Source organism: Nerophis ophidion, linkage group LG26 (assembly GCF_033978795.1).
Source record: "Nerophis ophidion isolate RoL-2023_Sa linkage group LG26, RoL_Noph_v1.0, whole genome shotgun sequence".
NCBI classification, from domain to species: Eukaryota; Metazoa; Chordata; class Actinopteri; order Syngnathiformes; family Syngnathidae; genus Nerophis; species Nerophis ophidion.
In genome coordinates, this window is record NC_084636.1 from 19,658,764 (window position 1) to 19,674,820 (window position 16,057).

Consider the following 16,057-nt stretch of genomic DNA (forward strand, 5'->3'; position numbering starts at 1 on the left):
GTGGACAGTATTTGATTGTAGTAAATGATGAGTTCAGATGGGTTATTCGGCTTACAGGAAGGAGATGCTGATAAAATTGAATTGAGTTGGGTAGAGAGGGCAGTTGAGGCGATGGATTTGGAAATCTTGAACGTTTTTATCTTTTTAGCTTTGGAGATCTGGATAGGTACTGTATATGTCCATGTTTATCAAAGATGAATAGGTTGGGGCTAAAGAGTTGATAGAGGGTAAGTTCAGAGAAGCAGACTAGATCTAGGATGTGTCATGAGTGTGGGTCGGAAAACTGACATGCTGAGTGCCATTGAATGAGTGTAGGAATTCAACATAAAATTTGATGTTGTTGTATTTGTACATGTAGTATTTGAAATCACCTTAAAGTAAAATGCACGGCGTTGGGTCAGGAGTTTCGATAAGTTGAAAATAAAGGATTTGTTTCTGAAGGGCGGTAGATGATGAATTTAAAAGTGTAGGTATGACAGGAAAAAAAACAAGGGGATGGGCTGGGGGGACGGACAGACAGTACCACAACAACCCTCTGTTTCTAAGGTGAGGCTGATTTTACAGTACAGCAGGAAAGATAAGTGTTACTTTTCAATCATCAGATGTTTACACACTGTATTGTATGTTTGATTTGAAAATAAGTTCATTTGTGTAAGGTCCATCACTGGTAAGAAAAAAAAGACTTGTTCCAGAATAAATCAAAATTGTCAATAAAAGGGACCATAAAGGTCTTGCAGTTGGCCTGGAGCCCGTGTGAAGGCTGAGGAGTCTGCTTAAATTACGAGGTCCATGATTGAGGGTAAAATGGGGCATGGAGATGTAAATGGAGAGTCCAGTGCTTTTTAGCGAGTTAAAAGAGGAGTTTGAAAATAGATTTTTTAATTTCAGATTGTTTGAGTATTGTGTTATTTTAGGCAATGTGGATAATTGTCATCACGATTGGTGTTGTGAGGGATAGGATAAGGTTTTAGAGCTTGTTTGCGACGTCAAGCACAGTGTTAGCAGGATAACAGTAGGTGATTTGCAAATGTAATATTTATGGTACATTCGGGGTAAAATGGGGCTTTGGTGTGGGTAGATGTTGTTTAACAATGGTGGGAGGTACGTTGCTTTCCTGCAGGTGGTGCTGATTTCCAACGTTGCATACAGGAGGAGGGGAATGAGGTGAGGGAGAGACTCTGGCAGACAGGTGTATGGGCACACCCTCAGGGGAAGGTAAGGAGGAGACGGTGTCCTATGGCAGTGGTTCTCAAATGGGGGTACTTGAAGGTATGCTAAGGGGTATGTGAGATTTTTCTTTTAAATATTCTAAAAATAACAACAATTCAAAATTCCTTTATAAATATATTTACTGAATAATACTTCAACAAAATATGAATGTAAGTTCATAAACTGTGAAAAGAAATGCAACAATGCAATATTCAGTGTTGACAGCTAGATTTTTTGTGGACATGTTCCTTAAATATTAATGTTAAAGATACATTTTTTGTGAAGAAATGTTTAGAATTAAGTTCATGAATCCAGATGGATCTCTATTGCAATCCCCAAAGAGGGCACTTTAAGTTGATTATTATTTCTATGTGTAGAAATCTTTATTTATAATTGAATCACTTGTTTATTTTTCAACAAGTTTTAGTTATTTTTATATCTTTTTTTTTCTTCAAAATGGTTCAAGAAAGACCACTACAAATGATTATACAATTTAATAAATCAGAAACTGATGACATAGTGCTGTATTTTACTTCTTTATCTCTTTTTTTCAACCAAAATTGCTTTGCTCTGATTAGGGGGTACTTGAATTAAAAAAAATGTTCACAGGGGGTACATCAATGAAAAAAGGTTGAGAACCACTGTCCTATGGTGCTGTAAACTTTGCCAAGGTGGCTATTTCCTTGGGTTCAGGATGGTAAGAACCCTCAGAGCTCCTTTATGCACGTGTGCAGCTCTTTTCTTGCCTCGCTGGCATCATTGTTAACACAAGCACACGGTGAAATGCTCTATTTTCTCAGAGAAGTAGCTTAAATCATCTGTTTTTGAACCAACTTTTTTTGACAAAAACACTGAGACCACCTCCGCAGTCTTAATTTGGAAAGCTGATTCAGGCAGGCATGGTTAAGCCATGCGCACAGTAACACCGATGTGTGACATGAAGTCAAATGCTGGTAGATGTGATTTTTGATGTGGCAATGTGCGCCACACAAGGCGTACATTATGGTGATTTAAGTTTTCATATTAAAATTATGTAGGTTGCAGTGTTTATGATGTGTTTTGAGAGCATATGAAGTGTTCATAAGTGTGTGTGAAAGCTGTGTGAAGGGCTTTTAGAGACTTTAAATTAATATTATATTCATAAAAAGTAATTAAGGGAAATTGCTGGATTGTAACCACCAAAATAAACGAGAACACAGTGCCTTATTCTTTTCGTATATTTAGTTGTTCAATAAAAAAAATGAATGCAATGAAAAAGTCCAAACTTAATAGGGTTTTTTCCATTTTTTTAACAAAAGTTATTGTTGCCTCATGCGCACGTATGTGCGAAATTCAGAAAGTGATTAATCTCACACTCACGCTCCAAGCCCCACCCCTAACTCCCCCTCCTTCCATTTCAAATCCCTGCCAGTAAGTTGAAAGTGAAAAAAAGAGTGTTTAATTTTTCAGTTGAACATTTTACAATAGCAGTACTTGTTTTTAGTGTCAATACATTTACATACATACATACATACATATTTTTTTCAAATACCAAAACAATTCTGGCTACATACTTTTAACCCGAAAACTTGTAAAAATCAAAGTGCGCCCACATTTTAGATTTTTCTTTAGCAAAGACGTAGCTGACTGTACATCGGAGCTGACTTTATATCATTCTACTTGCTGAAACATGAGCGACATCTAAAGTTAGCTAGCTTTCCTTAGGAAGGCGATGGGCCCTGCTGGAACAATACTTTATGGAGGCCATTACCTGACAAACAGTATGCACAGAGATGGCTTGAAAAACATATTTTTAAAAAACTATTTCTGAATTCAGTGACAAAAAAGAATCATGATTCAGGCTTGATTCACATTTTTTCCAACACCCCTATGAATTGTGATTCAGATGGGAAGCGATTTTTTTTCCAGCACTTCTATAATTACTCTAAAATCTTGGGAATTATTTTGTACATTTATTGTGTTCTGTATTGCTTTTGCTATGTCAATGCTATTGTCATTTAATTTTGACAATTTGTTGACTTTTAGTTCAACTTGGTTTATTTATTTCTAAGTTATTATTCTATTTGTGCTATTAAGATACGTAGAAGAGTTCTCACAGAATTATGTAAAAATAAAAAAGGCATTGATTTTGGAATTTTTATGTTTCCTTTTTTAAGCACAGGGTTGGGCACCATTTAAGCACCGAGAATGTTTTAGAAGTTTCCAATTGGCATAGTATGTAAACAATATTGCTGTTCTCCAGTCACAATGGGAAGTTTCTGCTTGCTCACTGCCGCCACTACATGGCCTTGCTCCTCTGTGAGTGTGAAGCACTGATAATGATCAGGCAGGCAAGTAACCTGTCTTGTAATGGTGCTAATTGACCAGATTAGTATAACCAGCATCTGAGCTCGATGGTAGTCGGCATGCCTCCCTGGTTTCCTGGCTCATTTATTTGCTCTTTCCTATTTTTCCTCCTCTTGTCATCTTCCTCTCTTATTTTTATCAGCCAGATGGTTTTGAAGGGCACCCACTGTGATCCTTAAGTGTTTCTACTGGGATTACAAACACTAGAGAGGGTTCCCCATGGTGTGTGTGTGTGTATTGGGGCGTGGGGACACACACCACACCACACCATCCCACCCCACCATGGTCCCAGAAAGTTGGCTAAGGACTGTCAGCATGGTGGGGGTTCTGTAAAAAGCCATAGGGAACCAAGCTGCGACAATATGGCCTTTAATGGGCCTCTATGTTGTGGTCTTTTCCTTAAGCATGCCTGTCTTTTGGCGTGTTAAGGGATGTCTGGAGGGAAAATAAGGCCAAAACTTAAACCTACATATATCTAGACTCTGTGTACCCAATGTTTACTGTGCCCTTTATGCATGTATTCTTTGACCCAGCATATTTACTTTTATGTTGCCATAATGATGAACTACATAATGTTGTCACTGTTTCTGTAGGAGCCAGTTAGAGTAGTAGTTAAACACACGCAAATAATAATAATTTATTGTTATGATTTATTATTAATTATTTATTAAAACATCAGCAGAAGAATAAGTGTGGAAAATATTAATCGAATCATTGATTCTTAATCCCATAGATTGTGTCTCAACAAGTTTGTAGAATAACAACGTATCATCTATGAATCGCTATGTAAGCTACATTTCCTATGGAAGTTTGGTTTTGCTATGTAAGCTACATTTCCTATGGAAGTTTGGTTTTGGGTAATAATCTATGTATGGATGATTGTGCTCGGTTTTACATTGCATGGAAACAGCAATGCAGAACATTAAATAAAGATTAGCAGTCCCATTATTTTACAATAACATTTATTCTATTGTTACTTTTCTCCATGATAGATAAAGGTGCTGCAGTCAAAAATGGCCATCCCTTGTAAGAATGATGTTTCATTAATTTGTGCTCTTCTAACTCTTGAGTGCAACAATGAAGTAACAGCATATTCAGGCAGCCTGACTCCCCTTTCTCTTCATACTGTGTCCAGTCAAAAACACATATGGTACTCACTACAGAACACCCTTCTCTTGCCTTTCCCCTTTTGTCTCCACTGAATACTAATCAACTGTCCCTGCATGTGCATATCAATAGAGACAGTCCTGTCTTTTTGTTTGTCTTCGCACAAGGGCTCCGACTTTGCCTTGTGGCTCTTAGGAAACTGGCCTTTCCCCTCTTTTTTGTGCCTTCATTCTCTCCGTCTCTCACAGTCTTCCCTCTTTAACTTTTTTCTTCGAGATGTCCACAGCACTGGGCTGGGTAGACTCTGATTGGTATTACTAGACAAGAGTGTGGGGGCAAGTAGCTTGCTAGTTTGTGAGCTAAGCTGTAGAGCAAATGTTTGCAATGGAACCAGAGGGTAGAATAGAGATGGCGGTCGGGACCTGAGTTGTCCGTGACTAGACCTGTTGTCCTGGGGATTTCCCTCCTCTACTGCCCCGCGGGGTAGGGCCTGGGGCCCATTCCTTGTTCGCAGCTGTGAGCCATATATGAACCAAAAGCTGACAGGGTTACAGGGCTGGAAAAAGGAAGGGTGGCTAAAATAAATGAATGAATGAAAGACATCTGGTGCCTCGGAGAGATGAAGAAAGCAATCACTGCGGAGAAAGCTTGTGACTGTTTAACGGGAACTCTTTGAATCGCTTCCAGTCAAGGATTACAGGCAGTTAGCATTTCCCGGGATTGATTGGATCATTCATTTTGCTGTGACGCATTGCATTGTTGCTTTAGCCCCATTCTCTACCTTTGTTCTATACCTTTCTCTTGCTAAACCTTTGAATTGTTATTTAAAAAAAAAAGTATGTTCCCAAACTTAGTCAGTCTATGAAGCAAACGTTTTAAAGTTAATTGTACATAACTTACTTTATAATATATGTTTTAGCATGCAGCGACATTCACATAATACTTTTATTTACAAGATCACAATGCTTTTTAATAATTGCATTTGGACAAATTTATTACAAAATTAATATTACTTTTGTCATTGTGAAGTAGAAATCTAAAACAATGATTCTATTCATCATTTAGTTTACTGTGTTGACAGACAGGGGGCAGCATTACACAGTTTTGCTGCCATTTATTTTCAGGTTTACAGGCACTGCAGAATATTTTTTCTTTGCACATATTGTGTAGTCTTTTGTTTTAAAGGGGTGTGAGTGATTTGTAATTATGTTTGTTAATTGTCATGGAGGGCAATTGTGAACCACTGGCTTGCAGGTGTGCCAAGGTCCACTGTGTTTATTCCTTCCTACTAAAAATTGGCTTGTCCTCTGCCAGGTTCCTTTCAATTTCTGTCTCCAATCTCGTCTATCTCCACCTCTCACCTCCACTTTCTCCGCAGTGGGCATTCGTTTGTTGTTTCTCTCGGGCTGCTTTAACCTTTTGACTTTAGTCTCTTCATTACTAGTGTTTATGCCTCTTCTTTCCTCCCTTTAGCCCTCTTCTCATCGAGTGGCTAGGCGGTCAGTAAAATCCCTGTAGTCTTGCTGATCAAACATAGATATTACACTCTGTAATAACACTGGCCACCCGCACTGACCCCAGGCCTGCCATCGTGGCCATGGCTCCTCATCACGAGAATAGGCTCGTATATGTGTGTGGTGGAGGGTTTTATGACCACTGAACAATAGGTGAATTGTGCCACTCTTTTATTTGTGTATTTTATTAGTGCCTTTTGTAATGTGAATTTTCCCCTAGGTGTCAATGCAAAATAATCATTAACATTTCAGACATTGAGCAGCATATATCTGGTTTATGATTAGATAAACACATACTTGAACATTTTTTAACTAATTATTATTGTGTTTTTGATGTGGCTCGGTTGCTAGAGCAGCCGTGCCAGCAACTTGGGGGTTCCAGATTCGATCACTGCTTCTGCTATCCTCGTCACTGCCGTTGTGTCCTTGGGCAAGATCCTTTAACCACCTGGTCCAAGTGCCACTCACATAGGTTTAAATGTGACTTAGATAATGGGTTGCACTATGTAAATCACTAGAGATTCACTAGAGAAAAGTGCTGTATGAATATAATTCACTTCACTTCATTTTGTTTGACAACATATTTCATGTACAAACCCCGTTTCCATATGAGTTGGGAAATTGTGTTAAATGTAAATATAAATGGAATACAATGATTTGAAAATCCTTTTCAACCCCTAATCAATTGAATGCACTACAAAGACAAGATATTTGATGTTCAAACTCATAAACTTTATTTATTTTTTTGCTAATAATAATTAACTTAGAATTTCATGGCTACAACACGTGCCAAAGTAGTTGGGAAAGGGCATGTTCACCACTGTTTCGTGTTTCATCACCTTTTCTTTTAACAACACTCAATAAACCTTTAGGAACTATGGAGACACATTTTTTAAGCTTTTCAGGTGGAATTATTTCCCATTCTTGTTTTATGTACAGCTTAAGTTGTTCAACAGTCCAGGGTCTCTGTTGTGGTATTTTAGGCTTCATAATGCACCACACATTTTCAATGGGAGACAGGTCTGGACTACAGGCAAGCCAGTCTAGTACCCGCACTCTTTTACTATGAAGCCACGCTGTTGTAACAAATGAATTAGCATTTTCTTGCTGACCTAAGCAAGGGCGTCCATGATAACGTTGCTTGGATGGCAACACATGTATCTCCAAAATCTGTATGTACCTTTCAGCATTAATGATGCCTTCACCGTTTCCAAAAAACAATTTGAAATGTGGACTCGTCAGACCACAGAACACTTTTCCACTTTGCATAAGTCCATCTTAGCTGAGCTCAGGCCCAGTGAAGCTGGCGCCGTTTCTGGGAGTCGTTGTTAAATGGCTTTGGCTTTGCATAGTAGTTTTAACTTGCACTTACAGATGTAGCGACAAACTGTAGTTACTGACAGTGGTTTTATGAAGTGTTCTTGAGCCCATGTGGTAATATCCTTTGCACACTGATGTCACTTTTTGATGCAGTACCGCCTGAGGGAACGAAGGTCCGTTATATCATCGCTTACGTGCAGTAAATTCTCCAGATTCTCTGAACCTTTTGATGGTATTACAGACCGTAGATGGTGAAATTCCTAAATTTCTTGCAATAGCCCGTTGAGAAATGTTGTTCTTAAACTGTTTGACAATTGCTCACGCATTTGTTCACTAAGTGGTGACCGTTTCCCAATCCTTGTTTGTGGATGACTGAGCATTTCACGGAAGCTGTTTTTATACCCAATCATGGCACCCACCTGTTCCCAATTAGCCTGCACACCTGTGGGATGTTCCAAATAAGTGTTTGATGAGAATTCCTCAACTTTATATCAGTATTTATTGCCACCTTTCCCAACTTCTTTGGCACGTGTTGCTGGCATCAAATTCTAAAGTTAATGATTATTTGCACAAAAAGTGTTTATCAGTTTGAACATTAAATATCTTGTCTGTGTATCATGTTCAACTGAATATGGGTTGAAAATGATTTGCAAATCCTTGTATTCCGTTTATATTTACATCCAACACAATTTCCCAACTCATATGGAAACGGGGTTTGTATCTTTTGTCTCATTACAGTGATTAGTATGCAACTGGTCACGGTGTTGTGTGGGTCATGCCAGAGTCGCTACAGAAATGCGCTGTATAAATATAAATCACTTCACATAGTTTTGCAACGTATATTTTGGCTTATTACAGTGAGCAGTATGCAATTGGTCACAATGTTGTGGAGGTCATGCCAAAATGTATGTTCCAAGTCTCCAAGTAGAAATGTTGCCGCTTAATGTCCATACTCCGTGTTTTTTAGCTGTGAACCTGACAATGACTTTGAGGTTAAGTTTGTATTTTTCTTAAAGTTTCCACTTGCATGACCAGACGCTCAAGGATCAATCTCTCCTCAGTACGTTTCACGAACATGTGATTCGACCCTCTGGGTAGAGGATCTTCGTCTCACAATGGACAGTTTTCTTAGCATCAGTGTCCAGCCCTGCGAACCGTGAAATCTGTTGATCCCGCTAAACAAATGCTGCAGAATCCGCGGGCCGTCGTCGCTCAGACGCCAACAGACTTTGATCACATTTGGCTGCCGCACATCAGGCTGGCGTGAGGGCTTTAAATCAACAAGGGCACTGGACAGAGCAGCGCAGTACCCTTTACGACAGGTGCTGCTGGCAGCCAACTCTTTAAAAGCATGGAATGGTATTAAGTGATGTCGATACAGCATCAGCGCATGAACAAAGGGAGAGAAATACTGTTCATTTCAGAACGCGGGGCTGTTGATACAGGGCATTAGTTGTGGCATCTGAGGAATGCCGACAAAAAAACAAGTGTCCCCTTTTTTCTCCCATACAGCCCCCTCTCCCTTTTTGACTCATCTCATTAAATCTCTGCCTCATTGCTTGTTTTTCTGCACACTTCAAAATTTGATGCAGCCGTTAGTTGTACTCTATTTAATTGAAAGCTTTTTTTTCACATTTTAATTATTCTTTTTTAAACCAATTTTTTTTCATTTTTCAAATGTAACCATTTCTTACCATAAGTGTTGATAGACAATAATAGTGTTACCCTTCCATTTATGTTTGTAGGTGAAGAGGAACATTTCTGACCTAACCAACATCCCAGTCCGGTACCAACAGTGGGAAGGATGGCCTGCATCAGCATCTGATGACTGTGTAAGATGCAAACACACAGAGACACACGCACACATTCTCACTTTAAAATGATAAAAAGGTTGCCATGGCAACACAAAAAAGCATTTTTCCAAGATATTTATTACTTACTGCTTTGGCCTTCATCTACATGCATTTCAGGCAAATAGATTTGACTGGAAGATCATACTTTACAAATGAAGTACCTTACAATTTTGAATGCATTGCTCACATTTTTTTTTAAATATTTTATTATACCCTTAATGAGACAACATTAAAAGCACTTTCATATCATGTAAAACAGTCAGTGTACAGCCTGTTCCACAGTATACATTTACTCTACTGTCAAAATAACAAAACACATAGCCACTAATTTATGAACCGTGGCATTAGAAAGGACTACACACCTGAATGAAAATATAAAACAAATACCTAGTGATAGTGCACCACAATTTTAATGTTGAAAATAAAAACACTTTTCTAAAAAACAAATATTGTATCAAAACAACACAATGGATTGTACTGTAAAACTAAAGCAGCTTTATTAAGTACCGTAATATGTTAATAATGTACAGAATTTACCTTGGAGGGTGAACTGTTGATATTTATCTAAACATCTGTCTACACATCTCGATACACATCTATACATGTACACATACAGTACATACCTTTATACATACACAAGTGTAGTGTTATGTAAAAGTTTCTCCTATCATATCTAAATTTAAAAAATAGCTAAACCACTTCACTACCATCAGAAGAAAGTTACAGTAACTTATAGTTACAATTTTTATTAAAAATCTCTGCCCTGTGACAGTGCATGTGGGCACTGATAAAGTTTACCCAGCTGTTTTCACACCTGATCGGCGATCCTAATGATTTAGGTCTGGATATTATTTAATACCGAATTGAAGAGGGACATTTGTTAAACATGTAGCAATGCAGTACAACCTGCGATAAAGCCCAATTTTCGGGGAAAATTGACAATACGCTGACATACGGACACGTGCATAGTCACACACACACACACACACACACACACACACACACACACACACACACACACACACACAGACGACGACGACGACGCTTTTTCTTATCGAGCACTAGCGCGAGGATCATAACATGATTTGCACATGAATGAAAGATATAGGATTTACAATATTATAAGTATATGTGTAGACAAACTTCAGTTGGCTCAAGCATTAATTAAAGCAAGCTATAGCTAACAGACTGAACAACAACACCTTACTTTTAACTGTTGCTTACAACCTCCAATCAGACTGTGACGACACTACAATATTTTAAGTTAAAGTACCACTGATACACCCTTGGGAGGTGAGGGGAGCAGTGAGCAGCAGCGGTGGCCGCGCCAGGGAATCATTTTTGGTGATTTAACCCCCAATTCCAACGCTTATGAAATATAAACGATAAAACATTAAATATTAAGACTATGCATATTAGCTTTGGGTGTTGCTAACTAATAATAGCGATTTCGATAGTTAGTGGTTGCAGTCATTTAATGTGTATTCTATCATAACAACATGACTGCAAATTGTTTGTTGCTTCTCTTGGACTGCTTTTGTATGTGTGCACGCGCTTCCTGCGCGAGTGACCGCTGTGAACACAAATCATTTTATTTGGGCTGGTAAACATTTTTACTGCATGAACTTAGTAATGGTGATATGGTAATGATTTCGACATAAATATGTTCGGTTAAACCACTAATGGTAACACAAGTTAGCCAATGATGATGTTGTTATGTTTTGCGTTGAAACATTTAATTGTGAGTACGTTGCAAACAACCTCTTTAAAATACGGCAAACATGGGGAAGTGTGGCGAGTGTGTTTTGCGTATCATGCTTTGTAGTAAATTTAGATGGGTGTAATTTTGAAGTGTGTATGGTGCTTAAGACATTTTTCATATTGTCCACATAGTTCAGTGGACAGGTGAGATTATGTGGCACATTTATGTCAACTTGATATGTTGGTTTTTATTTGTTTGCACCATGGGTGGAAAAGTTGTTTGGATAGCTACATATTAGTAGAGCCATGCTTAATAAGCAGTGTTGTAATACAAATTGTTTTTGGCTGACGTTAGTCACATTGGCCAGAACAAAAAAAATACTTATTTTAATTTTGATATTACTCACAATTGTTTTAAGAGGTACTGCGGGCCAGATTTAGAACGCTGGCGGACCACACGTGACCTGCGGGCCGTAGTTTGGACACTCCTGTTCTAAGATGCTACTTTGTCAATAACACAATTTGTAGCTTTTCTATATTTGAGTTAGGGCTGGACGATATGGCCTTTTTTTAATATCGCGATATTTTTAGGCCATATCGCGATATACGATATATATCTCGGTATTTTGCCTTAGCCTTGAATGAACACTTGATACATATAATCACAGAAGTAGATGATTATATGTGTCTACATTAAAACATTCTTGTTCATACTTCATTAATATATGCTCATTTTAAACTTTCATGCAGAGAAGGGAATCACAACTAAGTCAATTTACCAAAACTGTATTTATTAAACAGTTATTAGCAGGTGACTGTTCAAATGATGCTACATATTAGCATTAATGCTACTTTTGGTAGCAACGCTCGTGCCCCACACTTGACAAATTAAAGTTGTCTATTCGACATATTCCCGCTTGAAGCCGAACCACCGCCAGACGATGGACCCTGGGCTTTTTTTCTTGGGAATTCTTTCTCTCGTATTATCCCTCGCAACACTCCGTTTGCATCACAGCTAACGTTAGCCACGCTGATACCTCTCTGCTGTGCGAGGGCGTATATGCATGTGACGTATGACGTGACAGTACGTCATGTGTGTAAGAATGTGCGCTCGCTGTCTGTGAGAAGGAGACACAAGAAGGAGTGGGAAGAGCCTATAGTGCAGGGGTCACCAACCTTTTTGAAACCAAGAGCTACTTCTTGGGTACTGATTAATGCGAAGGGCTACGAGTTTAATACACACTTAAATACATTGCCAGAAATAGCCAATTTGCTCAATTTACCTATAATAAATAAATCTATATTTATAAAAAAATGGGTATTTCTGTCTGTCATTCTGCCGTACATTTTTTTTCCTTTTACGGAAGGTTTTTTTGTAGGGAATAAATGATAAAAAAAAACACTTAATTGATCATTTTAAAAAAGGAGAAAACACGAAAAAAAATAAAAATTAAATTTTGAAACATAGTTTATCTTCAATTTCGACTCTTTAAAATTCAAACGGAAAAAATTAAAACAAAAACTAGCTAATTCGAATCTTTTTGAAAAAATTTAAACAAGAATTTATGGAAAATCATTAGTAATTTTTCCTGATTTAAGATTAATTTTAGAATTTTGATGACATGTTTTAAATAGGAGGGCTTCACGGTGGCAGAGGGGTTAGTGCGTCTGCCTCACAATACAAAGGTCCTGCAGTCCTGGGTTCAAATCCAGGCTCGGGATCTTTCTGTGTGGAGTTTGCATGTCCTCCCCGTGAATGCGTGGGTTCCCTCCGGGTACTCCGGCTTCCTCCCACTTCCAAAGACATGCACCTGGGGATAGGTTGATTGGCAACACTAAATTGGCCCTAGTGTGTGAATGTGAATGTGAGTGTTGTCTGTGTTGGCCTTGCGATGAGGTGGCGACTTGTCCAGGGTGTACCCCGCCTTCCGCCCGATTGTAGCTGAGATAGGCGCCAGCGCCCCCCGCGACCCCAAAAGGGAATAAGCGGTAGAAAATGGATGGATGTTTTAAATAGGTTAAAATCCAATCTGCACTTTGTTATAATATATAACACATTGGACCAAGCTATACTTCAAGCATTATTTCTTCTAGATTTTCCAGAACAAAAATTTTAAATGAAATTCAAGACTTTGAAATAAAATTTAAATTTGATTCAAATTTGATTTGCCAGAATAATTTTTTTGAACTTTAATCATATTACGTTTGAAGAAATATTTCACAAATATTCTTCGTCGAAAAAACAGAAGCTAAAATGAAGAATTAAACTACCGTATTTCCTTGAATTGCCGCCGGGCATATAATATGCACCTGCCTTAAATTACTGCTGGGTCAAACTTGCTTCGCAAAATAATTAGCGCATGCTTAGTATTACCGCCTGGTCAAACTCGTAACGTCACGAGTGACGCTTCCCCTGTCATCATTTTCAAAATGGAGGAGGCTGATTTCAATACCGGTAATTTGAAATCACATAAAGGGAAGAAGATTAAGAGCTATTCAGTAGGATTTAAGGTCCAAGCTTACATCACACTCAAATGATTACTGCATGCCTTTGGTAAGTGCCGGAGTTAGAAGAGGTTTTAAAATAATTAGCGCATGCTTAATATTACCGCCTGGTCAAACTCGTATCGTCACGAGTGACACTTAGCCTGTCATCATTTTCAAAATGAAGGAGGTTAATTTCAATACCGGTAATTTGAAATTGCATAAAGGGAAGAAGATTAAGAGCTATTAAGTAGGATTTAAGGTCCAAGCTTACATTCAGTCAAATTTTTACTGCATGCCTTTGGTAAGCGCAGGAGTGTTAAGAGGTTTTAAAATAATTAGAGCATGCTTACTTTTACCACGGGCCTTTGGTAAGCGCAGGAGTGAGAAGAGGTTTTAAATTAATTAGTGCCCAGGCGGCAATTCAGGGAAATACGGTAAGATGTATTTATTATTCTTTACAATAAAAAAAAAACACTTGAACATTGATTTAAATTGTCAGGAAAGAAGAGGAAGGAATTTAAAAGGTAAAAAGGTATATGTGTTTAAAAATCCTAAAATCATTTTTAAGATTGTATTTTTTCCCTACAATTGTCTTTCTGAAAGTTATAAGAAGCAAAGTAAAAAAAGAAATGAATTTATTTAAACAAGTAAAGACTAAGTCTTTAAAATATTTTCTTGGATTTTCAAATTCTATTTGAGTTTTGTCTCTCGTAGAATTAAAAATATCAAGCATAGCGAGACCAGCTTGCTAGTAAATAAATAAAATGTCAAAAATAGAGGCAGTGCTATTTGAGCTATTTTTAGAACAGGCCAGAGGGCTACTCATCTGGTTCCTTACGGGCTAACTGGTGCCCGCGGGCACCGCGTTGGCGACCCCTGCTGTAGTGTAATGCCCGCAGCTAAAACCAACTGCGTGAGAACGTATGCTTTAATATTACAATTTAGTTATTTTCTATATCGCACAGAGACAAACCCGCGATATATCGCCCTAATTTGAGTGCAACTGTGGCTTTTGAATACTCGAATTTCCGAACTACAGAGCGCACCAAGATGTAGGTTACACCCACCAAATTTTTGACAAATTCTATTCTATTTACTAGATTGATACCCAGGCCCTGCGATGAGGTGGCGACTTGTCCAGGGTGTACCCCGCCTTCCGCCCGATTGTAGCTGAGATAGGCACCAGCGCTCCCGTGACCTCAAAGGGGAATAAGCGATAGAAGATGGATGGATACCCAAAGTTGTGGTATCATCCAAAACTAATGTAAAGCATCCAAACAACAGAAAATTAAGTGATTATTACATTTTAACAGAAGTGTAGATAGAACATGTTAAAAGAGAATGAAAGCAGATATTAACAGTAAATGAACATGTAGATTAGTAATTAATGTTATACTCCTTGTCCTTAATAATTAATAAACAAAATAATACAATGATAAATGACAGTAGTATGACACGATATATTACTGCACACGTCAACAGACAAATTAGGAGCCTTTGTTTGCTTACTTACTACTAAAAGACAAGTTGTCTTGTATGTTCACTGTTTTATTGATGGATAAACTTGCAATAAGAAACATATGTTAAATGTACCGTCAGATTATTTGTTAAAATAAAGCCAATAATGCAATTTTTCTGTGGTCCCCTTTATTTAGAACAGTATGGAAATACATTTTGGTACCGGTAACAAAATATTGTTTTTGTTACAACCCTAACCCTTGAATGGGTTAGGGTTGTAACAATGGGGCCATGTATCGTGAGATTTTGAGCCAAAACCTCCTTCCATCAGTGAGCGTTTTGAATGGTTGACCAAATACTTATTTTCCACTATAATTTACATATAAATTCTTTAAAATTCCTACAATGTGAATTCCTGGATTTTTTTTCACATTCTGTCTCTCACAGTTTAAGTGTACCTATGATGAAAATTACAGACCTCTGTCATCATTTTAAGTGGGAGAACTTGCACAATCGGTGGCTTACTAAATACGTTTTTGCCCCACTTTACATGTATATATTTATGTATATATGTATAGATACATGTATATATTTATGTATCTGTATATATACATATATATGTATGTGTGTATATAAATGTTGTATATATGTGTTTGTATGTAAGTGTGCATATATATGTGTATTTGTATATATGTATGTGTGTGTGTGTGTGTGTGTGTGTGTATATATAATAATAATAATAATAATATATATATATATATATATATATATATATATATATATGTATGTATGTATGTGTGTGTGTGTGTGTGTGTGTGTGTGTGTGTGTATATATAATAATAATATATATATATATATATATATATATATATATATATATATATATATATATATATATATATATATATATCTGCAAAGACAAATGGGCGAAGATGAATTGGGCAAATCTCACCAAAGATAGGTGTGCAAAGCAATGGCATTGTATTAAAAAAGACTCAAGGCTGTGTTAGCTGCCAAAGGTCTGTCAACAAAATGTTGTGCTAAGGCTGTAATTACTGTACA

The 16,057-nt window shown here is 37.5% G+C and overlaps 1 protein-coding gene across 2 annotated transcripts in view; it reads left to right on the top strand.

Annotated features, from left to right (window-relative positions):
* Positions 1-16,057, top strand: part of faf1 (Fas (TNFRSF6) associated factor 1) — a 269,960-nt gene that overhangs the window by 92,929 nt on the left and 160,974 nt on the right. For both annotated transcript variants that reach the window (XM_061888509.1, XM_061888510.1), the window contains one exon: positions 9,242-9,328. In XM_061888509.1, coding sequence (XP_061744493.1) covers positions 9,242-9,328 — 87 coding nt within the window. The remainder of the gene's footprint in view (positions 1-9,241; positions 9,329-16,057) is intronic.